Source organism: Ischnura elegans, chromosome 10 (assembly GCF_921293095.1).
Source record: "Ischnura elegans chromosome 10, ioIscEleg1.1, whole genome shotgun sequence".
NCBI lineage: Eukaryota > Metazoa > Arthropoda > Insecta > Odonata > Coenagrionidae > Ischnura > Ischnura elegans.
The window spans coordinates 82,679,148-82,697,963 of NC_060255.1; the positions used below are offsets into that span (position 1 = coordinate 82,679,148).

General features: G+C 36.4%; 1 protein-coding gene across 2 annotated transcripts in view; it reads left to right on the top strand.

The window, feature by feature from the left end:
- Window positions 1-18,816, top strand: part of LOC124166674 — a 424,003-nt gene that overhangs the window by 219,060 nt on the left and 186,127 nt on the right. Inside the window, exons 4-6 of one of the 2 annotated variants that reach the window (XM_046544310.1) lie at window positions 4,476-4,701; window positions 6,718-6,920; window positions 9,700-9,756. In XM_046544310.1, the coding sequence (XP_046400266.1) occupies window positions 4,476-4,701; window positions 6,718-6,920; window positions 9,700-9,756 (486 nt within the window). The remainder of the gene's footprint in view (window positions 1-4,475; window positions 4,702-6,717; window positions 6,921-9,699; window positions 9,757-18,816) is intronic. The other variant, XM_046544311.1, reaches the window with a different exon arrangement.

The window sequence follows — 18,816 nt, forward strand, 5'->3', positions numbered from 1 at the left end:
CACATCAGGAATGGAATCTTAGCAAATGAGAATATTTTTGTCAACTATTCCCCCCTCTTGGAAATTCCCCTGAAGTTTAGTAACGCTCCAACCCCAACGCAACCCTCCCCTACCAACGCGTAATAGCAACAGAATAAACAACGAAATAACTATAAAAATAACGATTTCTGTACCTGAAGGTGTCGCTTCTGCGACGAAACCGGTCGTCTTAAATAAATAGTGTTAAAAGTACCATAACTTTTTATTGTTTATGATGTAAAATACTTATTAAAAATTTTGCAGAATATAAAATGTTTTATTTGAGGGACAAATATTGCGATCAGAATTTATTCTGTCGTAATTAATATTAGGTAAGCCAATACAAAGTCTTATTGAATATTCGGTACATTTTTGATTTAACTTATAAATATATACATGGGGTTATTACGGAGGCTTCCGCGGTGAGTTAATTGGTCCTTGTTTTTCGGGTTCATTCCGCGAAAAATGAGTCATACTGATTAATATACCTTTTGTTTATCAAGTTTCCAGGATACTTTGTACTACAGATCTTTATACCTATATTAAACTTTCCAGAATTGGCAGTTTTACGATTGTTCGAATAAAGTTTGAAAGGAGACTTCCAGCAATTTTCAAGGAAAAATATAGGGAATGAATATTTAGTTCACTTTATCAGCGTATGAGTATTGAGGAAAAATAGGTTAGCGGGGTTTAGTACTCTATTTAATATCATGGAACTCTGCTTATCCTCGAGCTCAAAGGAGCATCGAGACCTTGGTAGAAAGATTCAAATCGAGAATTTAACTCAAGATGGTACCGCAAAGATAGCTCACAAAGTAACGTAATTGATGACCGAAAGTCTGGAATGGATTGGGAAGAAAAGCGAAGTCAATATTACAGCAAAGGAAGGAACGCTATGGGGCTTGGAAACTTTCCTTTGCTTTGAGAAAAGAGGATGAACATGGATTACAGACTTTTCATGAGCGGGGTTCTCGGAAGAAAAGAAGACGTAAGAAGAAAGACAAACGAAAAAAAAATTATAGCACAGCAGGGAAGGCGTAGGTTGAAAAAAAACTGCAAAATGGAAAAGTGGATTCCATAGGTATTGTGAGAAAACCCTCAGTCTTTCCTGCAAAAATAAATCTATGAGACGAGAACGACTGACTATTGCGTTCTCAAATGATAACAAAGTGGATACATTATCAATAATTTTTTCAATGACTAAATGATACGTATAATCGCGATTACCAGTTTTTTTAAACGAATGATTGTGAAGGGTCTAGCAGGTTAAGATGGTGAAAAGTGCCCCCCAATATTTTGAGAATTAAAAAACATACACTTAAAGTGCGTCCAAAATTATGTGTTTCCCCAAAGTTTCAGGTCTCAACAATGGAAAATAACCCCAGAAAAAATTGAAACTCAATATTTAGTTTTTTTAACCATAATCACGGCTCTGTAGTACACCTTTGAACTTAGCACCGTTATTAGTGTAGTCTAACCCATAAATGATATCTTATACCCCTATAAACACCGTCATCCTGCCCCAGACCGATCCAGCAAGGTGCGATTTAATCTACTCTTTACGCTATTTGGTATTATTATATGTAATATACTTTAGCATGTGAATTCTATATGATTGGGGTTTTTTTATTTTGCTATATTATATATCCACTTGTGCTTTTATTTCGCTGTATTTTACCATTTCATTGCTTAATTAAGCTTAATAATCCGCCACTGACCTGTTGGCATAAATCCTAAAAGCTAGATATAGCGTGCCAAAACAAACAGCTACTATGAGTTTAAAGGGTTCTTCGCCACCTATTGGCATGGAGAAGTGAAAAAACACTTGCGCTGAGGCGTCAGATCCATTGCGCCCGACGGAAGGTTGAAGCTTAACAGAATGTTTACAAGAAATAATTACGATTAATCTAAGTGTGATAGGCATTGTTTATGTTAGTGTTTATTCTTAATCAATAATATTAGAAACTGATCAACAATCGTTGCTCTCGACAATCATATCAAATATCCTCCTGGAATACATACATGCAAATGGCAGAAAGCAGTTATTCGTGTTTTTGGCCCTGTTCCACCAATTTTAAACATCTGAAAAAAATTAGGATTATACTTTAAGATAAGGGTAACAACATTTTTTTTTTCGGCGTGTCTATTGTTTCCTAAAAATTTTAATTTAATTTTTAAAATTTCAAACTTATGTAAAAGTTTAGTTTTCGGTTAAAAACTTTTGAAAAAAATCAGTATGGTAGACCATAATAGTATACACAATTTAAAATGAAGAAAGCAATTTTACAAAAATAAAAACTGGAGAAATGGTTAAATAACTAAATATCGAGTTTCGATTTTTTCTGGGGTCATTTTCCATTTTTGAGGCCTGAGGCTTTGGGGAAACACATAATTTTGGATGCACTTTAAGTGTATGTTTCTTATTTCTCAAAATATTCGGGGGCACTTTTCACCATCTTAACCTGCTAGACCCTTTATAGAGAAGAGGAATATTCACCCAAAAAAAGGCGTCACTTCGTGTTTTTAATGACCTACATGTGAAGTTATTACGGAAGATCTAAATAGAATTAATGCGAGACCGTAATGAGAAAAATAGTGCAGCTATTAGCATGCCCAAGAGTGTTCAATTTTAATAAAACTTGGTTTTTGCAATTTGAATATGTCAGATAAATTTTATTGACGTAATCAAACATTGGCATTTTTTATTTCATTTTTGAAAATGCACTACATGTCAAGTTGAGTTTAAATCAGAGGACAAAAAATAAAAATCGGCGATCAATCTGACATGGAATCACTAATTATGTAATTTAAGCAAGAATAAACAGCTTGGTATGTAAAAAGTTTTACAACACCAAAGATCCTACAATGCAGTGAAACCAACGATTGTAAGAAAGTGAATTTTGTACTTTCCGAAAATTAGTACAAGTATCGACGTGGTGGATGGAAAAATGGATTGAAAACGATATGATAACATAGAAAAGTAATATACTTAACTTTACAAATTTCCACGCAATATGGTAGTATAGGATACACTTCTTCTATATTGAACAGAATTAAAATTCGCTAAGTTTAATCACTTTTCTGTCACAAGGCTAAAAATCGGTGAATAATCTGAAAATAATCACTGATTATGTAACTTTAACGAAAATGAACAGCTATGTTAAACGTTCTACATCACCTAATATGCGGCAATGCGGTGAAACCAACGATTTCAAGGTAGTGAACCCGTTGGTCATTAGTGCAAATATCAACATGATCTAAACAAAAATAGATTTAAAACAGTACGAATCAAGTGAAGAAAATTAATTAAACATTGCAAGTTTCCATACACAATGGGTGTATAACATACAACCCTATATATAACGGTATTTCGTAAAGTTTAATCACTTTTCTTTACAAGGGTGTTCTTCCTTCGTCACTTACACCAAACCATATGTTGCTTTAAAATGCCATGAGTACGTATTACTCATTTGCACTCAAATTATCTCCATTTAAACATGATTCAAAGCTGAGTTATATGTCATAAAAAATGAATTTCTTTATTTTTATTCATCCCCCCTTACTGGTACACATTCACAAATTGAATAATTCCATTAAGAAGGCTAGTTAATTAAGCTACAATTTAGACGTCAGTAGCATCCTCTGATTTCAATTAGTCAGAGTACGTTATCTAAGAGCACGTCGTACTGATGACTATTTTTGTCCATAGACGACAAATTTGTGTTTACTTGGCAAATAGGGCATCAAGCTACCTCAGTCCATTAATGTATGACCTCAGTCCATTATCGTATGATCTTAGGCCGCAAGCGTGTGATCTCAAATAACGAGAGTATAAAGTATGCTCTCAATGGATTTGGAAAATAGGCTATTATCCTAATTGCAGCTCTACGACTAGATAAGGGTTTGGGATAAGGGATAAGGGCAGTTTTATTCCCTCCGTTACATCGAACTTAGATAATATAATATTTGCTTGCGTGAATCCGAAAGCATCTCCGACCCATGGCCCCTCGATAAGAAGAAAGTTCGGATAGGTGTGGGTTTAGCTCAACCCCGACAAAACCCGTGAGAAAGTCAGATATTCAATTTATGCTGGTTAGGGGCAAAATATATATATTATGGTAGACGTATTGAGGTGAATATGGTGCGTTCATAAGGTTTTAGATCATAATATGCTTAGCTAAGTTATTGATGAAAATGTTAAGTCGTCAGTTTTATTGCTATTTAATTATTCATCTCGAAATTTACACATATGAAACTAGAATTGAACGCATTATATGTACTGAAAACCACATATATATTCTATTTCAGAGTATTTGACTAACCTCGGCTCATTATAAAGCATTTTCGTAAATTTATGGAGTGTGCTTGATTAATGAAAAACTGGAGGGTTAAAATAGTAATAACTACCAAACTATGGCTGTAATAACTCGATTTCCTCTTTTATTAATCCACAACAGTTCCAGAGAAGGCGCTCATGATGTCTCAAAGCAAGCAGGATCGGAGTGATTCGGTGAGGGTGAGTTGCAAGGCAGAGGGCGTATACCCGGAGCCCAACATCACCCTGTCGCTGCTTCGCCACCAGCCGGGGGCATCGCTCAACCACCTGAGGGTCGAGGCGACCATCGAGGACGATGATGACGACGACGACGACGGAGACGACATCGACGTCGACGTCTCCATGCTGTAAGAGACAACCACAGGGCAATTCACGCCGAAAATAAATCGCTTTCACCCACTGCCTGAACGTAAAGAATCTCTTCATTGGAGGGCGCAGAAACATATAGGTGTAATTTTTCTTGATTTTGAGATAGTTATGGCAACCAACTCCAAAATAGTCTATCTACTTTGAGATACAACGGTGCAGGTCATAGTTAAACTTGGAACCGTCAGGTAGCAGCACATACTGGCAGCCCTCAGCACAGATCGAACTTCTTTGCAAGTTTTTATTAAATAGTTGAAAAACTTTGATTTTTGACTTACTTCAATAAATTTCCGCTGCGCTAGTCAGGAAAATAAAATGAATGTCTATCCATCAGTTCTTGGTACTATCTCTTAGATGAGTAAATTTTTGGGGCCGATTCTTGTCTTTTCAGATAGGTATCACTGATGGTTATACAATCGCAGGTTACAGTGGATTCCTATCTTTAAACTTACACTGAAACCTATAAAAGCCTTCTTGCTGATAAGGTTTTTGAGTGAATTATACCATCTAAAAACTTTATATTGCATCATGTATGGGATGAAAACTGATAAGAATTATTTAAACTCCATAGCACAATTGCTGTTAGAAAATATACTAGTCTCCTACATATTATACGTCCCGTAACTTAAATATTTTGAAAAAAGTGTGATAGCGCAATGGTATCTGCATGTTGGGGTGACTTCGTTTCACCACTGGTAAAAAGAATTTTACTTATAATTGATAAGAATAATAATGGCTGATAATAAGAATGGCTATGAAATTACTTTTATTTAATGATTATTTTTCCAACCTTTATTTCAACATTATATCTATAAATATGATTAATCAACAGTATAGCTCCTTATCACGCCTGAAATGTATTCCTTCCTCCGCCTGGAATATGATGGACTTGACATATGAAAATAAGATCGAATAAAAGTTATTTCGTTCAATGTGCCATAAAAAATTCAAAACAGGGTCCAGATCCCCTAGTGCTATATGTTACAAACTGTCAATTCATATCATTTTTATGAAGGACATTTCGGTTTACACCGAAAATTCAAATACAGGGAAAGAATAATACCATGGCGACATTAAGATATTATCAACGTTCAGATAATGTTTACTTCCAAACCAATGTTTTATATTATACATAGAAATTTTGATTTCGATAGTTAATTACTTATATTGCTCCATAGTCAAATGGATTCATTTTAAAAAAATACCCCATAAAAAGCGTAAAAAATGAAAACCCTCTCTTCTGAGATGCACTGACATGAAACTTAAATCATAATATCGGCCTAACTTTCGCTTTCAAAAAGCTAGAAAAAATTCTATTAATAGCAATATTCCTCAAACGCGATTTTACGCCTTAAAAGAACTAATACCTACTTTTCAACGATTAAGTTGATCATCATTGCGCATAACATTCAGCAATTACAGTTATAAGGTTTATTTAGTTAGCCATGGGCAGATCCAGGATTTCTTTCTGGGGGGGGGGGGGGCACAAGCAAAGCCGTATCCAGGATTTTGTTCTGGGGGGGGCACAAGGATATCTCATAATACAAAACGAACGCAATGATAATGGGACCGTATTAAAAATCTTACATATTTTTAAGGCCCTTTTACACGGTATATTAACACGTAAGGGTTAATGTCTCAATGTATGAATGCAAGAATGAACGCCAAAATGCACCGTGTAACCACCCAACTTGTGCGAATGCATGCACAGAAAATAGAACCTGTTCTTATTTGGTTCATGCATTCGTACATGTTCCGTTCCGGTCCACCTAAATCATTCACGCAAACGTACATTAACTCGTACGTGTTAATGTAACGTGTAAACAGGCCTATAGGGCCGGGGGGGGCACGTGTTCCCCCCCCTGGATCCGCCTATGTAGTTAGAATCAATCAATTATTCCATCCTTCATCCCCATCACCAAAAAAGTAGAGCGACTCTTCTTGAGTTACTGAGTGGAGTGACTTTTTCCCTTCTCTCTCCTCATCTGTTTCGCCAGTCTGCCGCTGGAGGGTGTGACGGTGCAGACGCGTCGCACGGACACGGGCGTGTATGACGCGGAGGCGTGGGTAGACGTGCCGGATCGCTTCCTGGCTCAGGAGGGCGCGGACGGCGAGCCCTCTCCCCCCGTCTCCTTCCACTGTCTCCTCAGCATCCCCAACTCGGAGTACTCCCGAAAGAAGAGCCTTATCTACTACCCAGGTGAGTGAGAGAAAGCAATGTTCGACCTTAAATTTGGGTTCCGCCCTTATCGTTGGAATGATAGCCACCCGCTAAAGATATTTTTATCACTCATATCTTCTGCAGATCTATTTAACTACCACGTGCGAACATTGCATCGTATAGAAATAGTGTTAAATGCAGACAAATGCTGATCTTCTAATCTAGAGGCCGTTTTACAAGGGGCACGGAATTGCGCAGGTTAGAGCTGCATTAATTTCTAAAATCTGCGCGAATGCATGAACGAAATTAGAACAGTGGCTATTTTGTCGTCTCGCATCCACGCATTCTCGCATGTGTACTAGCAATTCACCGCTCTACACGACGCAATTTTGACTGCGCCTTCACACGGACGTAAGATTGCGCAATTCCGTGTACCGTGTAAAATGGCCTTAACGAGCATCGGTAGCCTCTGCAGTAAGTGTCAAAAAATAGATTTTGCAACTACATTCCATCTTTATGTATGATATAAATATTCAAAATTGTTAAATGAACAATATTAAAGCTTTCATACACAATATTTATAATGTTTCTGTGCAGACATATAAAGGACCAGAATGAAGGGATTGCAGCGGCCAACATGGAAAGAGGTGAAGTGCAAAAAAATAATGTGATTTAATAATTAATTTGATTACGAAACTTAATGAATGATGGCATATACACTTACAAAATTATCATTGAATTTATTTGCTGGTACGACGCTTTTCGACGCTAAGGCGTCATTCTCGAGTATACGCCATGGCGTCGACCCCCGTCGTACCAGCAAATAAATTCAGTGAAAATTTACAAAGTGTTTCTTTTCATTCATCATGAATTTTCACAAAGTTGAAGCCGAATCTATAGATTTCAACGAAATTTTATTTTTTTCGCAAACCAGGGAGTCTCTGTTTAGGATGTTTAACAACTTTAAAAAAATCATTCGACGCGGAATTCACCCGGAAACCAATCATCAACTTTAAAGAAATATTAGATACTTGCAGGTAAAATCGCGATGTAATGTCGATTTCAGTGAGGAGATGGCTTTGGATACAATCGGTAGCGGTTATCGTTGAAATATTTAAACAAGGTTGGTTTTCAGTGAAATATATCACAGGTGAAAATATTCGAATACTATTTACATTCCAAGCGAAACTAGAACGATCAAAAATTTGAAACAGCGCACGCAAGTATGAGGCACACATCATCGATCATATTTTTATTTCAGCAGCTGTGTTTTCCATTAAATTCTACGAAGACCAAACTGTTACAGACGATTTTTACCTTTATTATAAGCAAGATAACAAGAAGTTTATTGGAATTATGGCACGTCTGATAATTGTCTTAGCTGTTCTAGCCATTAGATTGCCCGTACCCACAAAAACAAACGGGCTTCTGTAAACATTTTGAGCTACTCTATTTATTACATACCATTACAGAAAGAAATAATACGTGGATGTTACAATTATATCATGAATACATATCACTAAACACTTTATGGGCATAAGTTGAAATAAGTTTTTTATTATTTTTCCCATGATGTGTAAGGTAATGTATTTTCAATAATCTTCTTCCTCTTGACTTCTGACTGACAGTTTTCGCGTCAAAATGTTACGTCACTTCCGACAAGCCCCGATTGGCATGAATATTGTGACTTAAAACTTGTTACTTATCACCACGAAGCATGGCGAGTAGCAGAGCGAGTGCGTCACTGCACCCAGCCCAAACCAATCTCCGATCTATCGTACATATACGTCTCCTACAGCACGGCATCACGAAGAAGATTGGATGCAAGGCAAGCAGTCGATCAGCTCCGATGCTTGGAATGGTGTGTCACCCACGGAATATAAATCATTCGCAGAGACGTGGTTCGTGCGTCATTGTTTTTGGTCTGGTCGATGGATTCTGAATATCAACGCATAGTGTACGCAAACGCAAGGCACTCGCAGTTCACGTCGTAATTGAATGAAATAAATTAGTTTGGATCGTCACATTTGATCACATTTGACCTCAAAATTAAGGTGAAATAGCATCTTCCGACTAGTTTATCTGTTCGCAAGAAAAATTTTTCGGTCTCCTTTAAACCATAGACACGTCCAAGAGAATTTTATGAGAGCATAAGGAGAAAGTTGTATTCAGTTGAAGAATCTAATACAGGACAAAACCACGTTAGGTTTAAATATTATTATCAAAATAGATGATGAACACGGATTTCTTTAAACAGACTATCACATTGGAATGAATTCAATATTCGTGGGAGGTAGATGATATTGACAGGTAAAATAGCACAAGGTACAAGGGAGTAATGTAACTAAACTAAAAATAGAAAGACGTAAAATAAGTGTAAATTGTAAAATCGGATACAAGAAGCATCCATAAGGCGTTTTGGAAATTATATTTGGCTTTAAATTTAATCATTTGCAGAGTTTAAAACATGCTATGACTTATCCTAAATGCATGAACTATTCCACTAATGCACATGACTGACAACATCTGTGGCGCAGCTTTGATCAAAAATATGTTTGAATCACAATTTCTACTCAATGCTTCGGCAAATACACTCTTAGTAATGCCTTTAGAGCAAATATCTTCTGTGAATTATATTTTTATTATGATTTTTTCAGGATTTTCCATTATATATTGATTTGTTTTAACCTACTTTCATTTTTGTGCTTTTATTTGTTTAAAAAAATAGATCGCATATTTTCTGCTATCTTCTTTTTTCGTTTTGTTTGTTTTTTTAACCATTGCCTTAGTCTTTGCTTTACTATTGCTATCCCTACAGGACCCCCATCTACCGCTTCCACAGCTGTTCCGCGCTCAACTATCGATGCTGATGACGGTAAGACATAGTTACATCAATCTCACTCAAGTTTCCCATAGCACCCGCTGCATATCTTTAACAATGCACCTCACCCTAACTCTTTGGCTACACGCTGTTACTAACTCCTTCAAGGTTGTACGAAAGTTTTGCGGCACACACGCTCCAGAATGCGAGTTTGCAAAACTTTCGGAGAGCTTTTGCAAGAACAGACGTCCATGTAGATTAAGGAGCTTTCCGTTAACCACGCATGAACGAATTTAATCGTCTGATATTATTATCAGAAGTCAACAAAGATTTAAATAAAGAGATACCATTAATACTTGATTACCTGCGCTATTTGACAAAATGAGGTACTGATTCCGTAATGATCCATTAATGAATGGAGGCATTAACAATATTTATTTTCCTTTTCTTGACCTTGTTTATTATATAATAAAGTATTTCTTGGAGTTCAGGTCATTTATAAATAAGTTTCAGCCAACGTTTCGATTTATTTTTTAAATCATCTTCAGGGCTATGTAAGAAAAAGTGTGAACAATATAAAATACAGAGAATAAAACGGTACACAATATTTATATATAAAAAAGGAACAATCGGGTTTTTTACACAACATAATTTAAGGAAATATATATACATATAAAAACATATATATATATAAGAACAGAATGGAATATACAAAAAATTTTGAAATAAATTCGTTTAAATTGAACGTTTCGATTTATTTTAAAAAATAAATCGAAACGTTGGCTGAAACTTATTTATAAATGACCTAAACTCCAAGAAATACTTTATTATATAGGCATTAACAATGTACACACGAATTTCATCGTCGGTCATTATAATCACCAAGTTTCAAGATTCAATATAATTACCAAGATTCAATTACAGAGTGACGGAAGACTTGATTATCTCCACTACTCAACGAAATGAAGTACTGATCCTGTAATGATCCCCTTCCTTGAGGAAATAGCCAATTATTACGCTTTCAAAAACCGCCGTAAAGGAAATATAAATTATTTAAAACTTTAAGTATCTTCTAATATCTGAATAAAAGAAGTATAAGGAGGATCATAAACTTCGTCATACAAAGGATGAATATGCGCTTTTGAAGCTTAAATGAATGGATGTTAATCGGATCAAATTCAATTTTCTTGGAAGTAAAGAGAAATGATTCAGACGCAGGGCATTTATAGCCATGTTAACATGAACGCATATGGTTACCCGTGTCGTTATAAATAGATCCCAATGAGGAGAATGGGAGTTTGGGACGGCGCTGGAAGTAATAGGAGAAGAGACTCACTAAATGCACCTCCGTAAAGAGACAGTAAGTTGCACGTTAGCGAATTGATGATAAGGCACACAGAAATTAAGTACGACAGATCCAAATGAAATAAAATTGAAAAATGACTCCCAATTTCGATGTACTATTAAAAACATAACAGGGGTGTCAATCATTTTCCTCTTTATTTCGAAAATGACTTCATTACTATTGTAATTTTGTTACATATATATCCATATCTATGGTAGACTCCAAAAAATCTAACCAAGTGAATCTCACATGAGAGTTGAAGTTGACATGAAACAAAAATATCCCGTACGTCCCACGGTCTATCCAACATGTTAGTTTTTTTTCTAAAATTGTATTTGACCTCTTTCCTCCGGACAAAATAGTACAAAAAATTTCTGTCAGTCACATCTACCGCATAAACGTTGAAATCTCATTTTCTTGGTTTGTAAAAAAAATGGTTATTCTATAAATGCTTCTTAGGATCTTTGACTTCACGTGGAATTTAAAGGACCGCTTCCCCTGAGTACTGAAATTTTTATTCGATGCGCACCGGCATATTGATTCTGACTGAAGCTGAGGCTAAGGAAAAGAAGTACTTTAATATTGTTAAGCCTAATAGCTTATTTCTTAGTGTGCAAAAAAGTGACCCTTGGCTTTACCTGGTACTTAAATGTATAGATATTCTACTGGGCTGTACAATAAACCAAAAAAGAGGTGCATGTAGCAAATGACTTCGTATGCAGTGACTCACACGAATGCGAAGTTATTTACACAAAGAGTAAAATTATTGTTTCATGATGAACTCCCCCCTTTGTGAACCGATCTGCCATAATTATGCAGTATTAATGGGTTTAAGAACCGCCTCCGGATGCTCTGATTACTATCCGATTTCCTCATGCACCAATTTATACAATGCAAACTGTCATGCCGGTTCCAAAAATAAAAGAAATACTGCACCCGGTGCCATGGAAAATCACCCAACCAAACCAAACAGTGCATTAGTTTGTGCGCTAGGGTGTGGCAAGGGATGAAAGAAAGTAGGGATGGTGTAGAATAAGAGGTGAGAAAGCGCTAAGGCGAGAAGGAGATAAAAGAGGGAAAGGGAAAAGAGCTGCGACGTCCCTTGGGGGAGGTGCGAGAAAGGGAAAGGGTCTTGGCATCCCAAGGGAAGTGGAGGTGCAGGGAGAAACAGAAGAGCAGAGCGGAGCGCTGCGTAACGGCAGATAAGGGCCAGGCGACTCCCACGCCAACACTACGCCCTCGGCTTTCAACACTCACCCCAACCCTGGCGAAAAGGTCTGTGTACAAACTATGTATATAAATAAAGTGCACTGTGACACAATAGTACACAGTTTTCTCCAAATTTGAACACAGTTTTTGTCTGTACTTAGAGCGTACACACCATTTACCTAATCTGTACACACAGCGTTCGCACGTGGTTCGTTTGAGGATATTTTTGGCCGGGGAAAGAGCCGGAAGAAAGAGTGAAGACCCTTCATAAAAACCATAAGATGGCTGGGGGAGAGATTTTCAATCACCTTTTCTAGTTTTTCAGCAAAAAGGCCATAAAACTAAATTCACATATATGTAAGTAGGACCTGATACAAAATGCCCGAGAATTTACACAAAATTTCAAATGCTCATATTTTGTTTAACGTCATCACGGGTTTGATATGTTTTCACCCTTCATTTTTTTCTCTTCCTCACTCTTCGCTGCTGTTCTTCCCTCACTGTAACTTGTAATAGAGGGAAAAGGATGAATATTCTTTCAGCGAAAGTGCACCAATGCAATGGGAAATTGGGTCTGCTTAGAGAAGAAAAAGGGATTGGGCAAGGATAAGTGAGGGAAAGAGAGACAGCATTATAATCTGTTCCAAGGTCAAAGGTTAGGGTTTGTGGTTAGAAATGGAGTTTGAGGCAGAGGTGCCATGGTGTCGAACGCCGCGCCGCGCCGTAAGAAAGACATAATAGTCAAATAACACTTTTATAAATTTTGTTGCTAAAAATTTTTACCAATATTCGTAACCAAAACAAAAAAAATTGTAATAAAATGACTTGCAATAAAAAAACACACGCTAATATTTCATTTCTAAAAAAAGCTTAGGAAAAATCGTTCCGGCACAGCCAACTTTGCCATGACGTCATTGTTTGGGGTACACGAACATGGCAGGAATTGATCTCCGGATGCGAGTCTGCTCGAGTTCCTAATTCCATTCGAAAATCCTCTTATATTAAGGAATGCTTTCGGTGAAAATCGTACTAAGACTGAGAGAGTAAAACCACTCTTCCACAGCACGATACTCGGACACTGTCAGCTTTCGGTCAAGGGATATTTCAGAGCGGAAGACTAATGAATTTAAACCTCGTTTTACTGAATTTTTTATTCAAAACCGAAATCAGAACATATCTCTGCATGCATGAGAAGAGGCCATAATTCGTGGCATATTACTTGCTTAACACTTACGGTATAATATTAAAATTTCAGCGTGCATTGAGTAGACCCTTTTTAGTAACTTGTCCTGTCTTGCTTACATAAACTATACAACTGATCTACTACCGATGATAAACATTGATATTTAAAATGAAAACAACTAGTGAATAAATTGAAAGTTACTTTTTTCCACAAATTATTAGTGGGGCATTGCCAGTAACTTTTAAATAATTATTATAACATTTCACCACATTAAGCTTGAAACGATTCTCGATAACAGGAAACTATTTAACAAGGCATAGTTTTTTCTGTTTCTCCACATACATTTCTACACTGTACTCCAATAAGACCTAGGTTTCAAAAAGCACCTTCTTCATCATCTTAATTATTATGCGTAAAGAAAATACATTTTAACTATAAAAAAGCGTCTAGCCGACATAACACGAAATTTTTAATATTATTTCGTGATTTTTGGAAACACGATACGTCACAAATAAGACCGGTCCAGCAGGAAAAATGCGTTCTCTGAAATATTATTGGTAAGTGAAGGCATTTTAGTTATTCTAAAACATGACCTACTATTGCAGTGAAGTTTTCCCGGGTTTCGCACCGGGTCAGGTCCTCCATTTCTCCTTCCAACATTTTGATGGACAACTCGCCCGTCGTCAACAGGGATTCAGGAATCCAATGATTCCTGATTACCGAGGGATTCAGGAATCCAATCAGGAATCATTGGATTCCTGAATCCCTGATGACGATGGGCGAGTTGTCCATCGAAACGTTGGAAGGAGAAATGGAGGACCTAACCCGGTGCGAAACCCGAGAGAACTTCAATGCAATTGTTCGCCGGGAGAAAAAAAACAAAAATTATATGACCTACTATCTACGCATACTCGGCAAACGGTAAGAAAAATTGACTATATCACGTTATCTTAACTCGGAAATGCATTTAAAATAAGAATTTTACAAACTGCAAATAAAATGTAAGCATAATTACAGTAGCATATTGAATACTGTAAGAAATTAAGCGTAGTTATGAAAAAGAGTAATAAATGTGCGTCGTCACAAAGTGACCATGATTTATTAAACTACACGCAGTGACCATACTTTTGAGTTTCAAGCAATTTCGCGCTGAAATTGCAGTCATATGAGGCCTCATAAAATTAAAATGGTAATTTTTTTCATGCCTAGATAGGTAAGTTAATGTTATTAACGTATGCAAAATATGACTACACAATTCTCAATATTCTTGTCGCTACTGAGCTTCAAAGTTCGCGAAAATCATTAAATTCTTTCGTGCAACAAGAACGCTCTGTGACGTCAGAATTCAAGTAAGCAGATTCGTTCCATGGCGGTAACAAAACAGAAAGGAAATTAACAAACATCTACAACGATGCTGATTCGCAACTTGAAGGGTGTGTCAAAAACAGTTCTGAATAGTTGAAAAGTTTTTAAGGTGCACGTATCGCGCAATGGCTGGCTCCAACTTCGTAAAGACGTATTCTGGGAACATTCTGAAGGTAAATTAATTCATGGTCGCTTATTTCTTCTCCAGTAATGAAGACTTATCGGCGCGGAGTTGAGTAGCCACGAAATTGAAATGTAGCATAAATTAAATCAACAACGTTGTTCTCTAGCAATCCAAAGCTTGGTTTGTAATTCATTTAACTACTGCCATGTACTCATTGCATTTAATGTGTACTTGGTGCGATATTGGAATATACGAAGTTAATGTTTACGGGAAATATAACGGAACATATCTGACGCCGATTTACTTAGCATTCCCAAGGTCTGGAAGTGAGGCATACAGTGATTCAGCAGTTGGATAGGATAAATTATTAATACATTTTGCACTGTTGGGGCTAAGGTGACACCAGACATAAAGTGAGAACAATAATCTTATGCAGTGGAAATCACCGTAGATGAGGAAAATGAAAAAGTAATAAGCGCTATTTGACAACACTGTGCTGCATCTTCCAGTATGCATACATCCGTATAACCTGCCAATTATTCAGGACAAATATTTCTTGACTGATCATGGAAATAACATATGATGCTTTGAAAAAAATAAATTTTGTTGAGAGATAGATAGGTTTTTCTAAAACTGGGACAAATAGTCTACTGGCACCACTTAAACGTATTGTTTACTGGACTCTGATGTCACGCTCAGCCAAAATGGCGATGGGTCTTTTGGAGCACAAGATCACTTTACAATTTTCAATTGGAATTTTACGAATAATACGAAGGTTAGAGAAGATCTGCTTTCACTGTACTTCTCAGCGTGAAAGATATTTTTGATCTCATAATTATCCATTTTCAGTGCAATTCCCATTAATTTAGAATACACGCATCGAAAGTAGGTTTGCACTAAGAGAAAACAAATAGCTTCTACTCTAAACTGTATTAAGATTACAACTCATTTTTTTAAGTAATAACTAATGTTGATAAGAAATCAATCTGTTAAGTAGGATAAAAATCACTAATGACAATGATAGGACTAATAGAAATCATATATCTTTGCTTTGTTGACGGAATGAAGGGGTATAAAGCTCATAATGAAAAATTGTACGATATACCTACTTCATTATCTCTGTAGGTCTAATCGAAAAATTTTCAACCCTTACATGAAAAGGAAAAAAGGTATCTTTTCGGTATCATTCCAGGAACCAAGATAGCCAAAATTGTAGCCTGTCCCGTCTTTTTCCAAGTGTTTTCGAAAAATAACGTATGTACTTCACGCTTGCTCGCTAACGGTACAAGTGCCAGCTATGGTTCACGCCTCATGGAGATGAGGCCATATATTTTCACTTTTTTGTCCAGTATTATAAAATATTTACTGAACGGTCACCCCAACATCCTTCCTGAAATCCGTTTATTCCTCGAGCCAAAAGAAATACTCCAGCGACATTTGCCTTCTACTTTTAGATATATGCTCGAAGGATCTGCGTATAAAAAAGGCCAGGAACTGTGAATATTAATCTTGGCGTCATGCACGAATTTATTTGGCAAGGAATCAAAATATAGTACCCTAGGAGGTCTAAATCGCAAACACTTTTCCCAAGCAAGCAAGTGAACACGATATATTTCCTTAAAAATCACACGGTCGTTATACTTAGTTTTAACAGAATAGAAGTCACTGCCGAAATATTAACAAAGCATGCGTCGCGCTTTACTGTGAAAAAATCTTTCAATTTCAACATGAAATTGAAAATTAAGGTGGTATTATTTGAATTAGCCTTTTATCAGTAACGACAACAATAATTTTGCTGTATTTTTTGCTAACAGATGACATTACCCCTCATTTTTAAATGGGAAGAGCCGGATATTTTAAGGGGAAAAATTGATAGCTACCTTCATGTTGATGAGCACTTAGAAAATTTTTCATTGTTGAATGATTTGATTTTGGTCTAAGAACTGAGATATTACCAAATCAGTTCAGTAGCAACGCAAAATATAAAGCAGTGTTTGATGATTTCCTTAGCTCCGAATTGGACTCACGCTGCGCAAATGCCTAAGCTGGATAAGTTAGGGTAGATATTACCCCATACTAAGCCAAAGATGCTTTGATTTCACATATTCAGGGTAGGAGGCCATTTTATTCTTTTTTCATGATGTCGGTATGTTTTCACTGACAAAACAGATAAATGTTCAGAGAGTAGACAAATTCTCCAATCGCTACGATACCACGGTCCAGGCGTTGTGGATAAGGCATTGAAAGCTATATGCCAAGATATTTTATTTTTTTAGTGTTCCTTACGCTTCACAGCCACTAAAAATTATTGTTTTGTGATAAAATAATCATGCAATTTAACCATTTCAATGAAGAAGATGGCCTTAAAGCTTCCAAGGGCTTCAATAATTTATAAAAATAATATCTAAGAGTAGAAAATCAAATCAACTCTGCGAGACATTAGAAGGGCGACGTTTAAGAACGTATGTTGCGATTGAGGACAATATTTTTCGATCAAAAATGGGAAAAAAGACCTTATTCACTCTTTAAGAATTCCCATCCGACACATCTTTTTAGAGATAGACGCAGCAGAGAACTAGGTACATGGCGGAAAAGTGGGGAAGTCTTAAGCGTCTGGAGTGAAGGGAGGAAACTCAATTCTTGCGACATCAAAGGGACGCTTCGAAAAATGAAAGCGGAGCAAAGCGTGCACTTGTTTCACAATCGAACTCTGACGCCAAGATGGCGGGAGAAAACGGAAAAGGGGATGCATTCCATTATATCAGTATTTACGCAAATTGCTCTTGGAAGTCGGGCAAGGATATGTATACATTATTGCTGCTAGATTTTAGCATGGTACCTCGAGAGTATGGGATTTTCAATACAAATCCGACACTTTTCAGAGGATTTGAAACGAGTATTACACCAAGTCTCAACACCGAGGATATCTACCTAGGACATAGATGAATCAAAGAAATATATACCATATTATTCTTTCCAGCATCGGAATATACTTGAAAGAATCAGACTATACGTTTATTGAAAGAAATTAAGTATATACTACATGACTTCATAAAAGTAACAAACTAAAAAAATTAACATAATTTACTCTACCTATACCTCAAAGTTTCAGACAAACTTGCGCTATTATAAAAGAAACTCATATTAAGAGTTCTTTACCATAGCTTGAATAATTTATATGAAAAAATACATATTATAAGTCATTTTAAATCAGAATCAAGCTTGATAATTGTCAAAATGTATTCATGGCAGCAATATCCCTTAACGGCAGAAAACATTAGTAGAAAAATAAAACCGCAAAAGACAATGTAAACGAGAATCATGCTTTGATCGATCTGTATCCCTTGGAGAAATCGTCTTTGTTTGCCATGGACCAACGAGCATTGTGGCCGCCATTTATCTTTTTTTTAGAATTATACGTCTCACTGTAAACACTACCATTGAGATGTGCCTGGGAGGGAAAATAACAGCAAAATTTGAAATTTGGCGAAGTAGATGTTTCATCCTCTCGCTCCAAGAGGTACGCCATGACAATAAATGGACGACTTATAAGCTAATGCATAAAATCACATTCTCAAAGTCTCTTTTGCCTTTTTATTTTGATTTATTGTTAAATAAAAGTTATCAGTATTCACTCATTGTATTGATTCACTCCACTCCAAATAATAACACATATTGATACATGTTACGTTAGCGTTACATCTTATGAAGGAATATCCTGGCATAGAAAGCAATTATGTTTTGCATGTTCATACCTGGTTTTATTGATTATATACAGGGTTTTGAATCTTGTAACCAAATGTAGAATGCATTGATGTAAACAGACGTGTTCTACCACGGTTAACTATGTGGAGATGCATTTTTTCCTCCCGACGTTTTCTTTGTCGA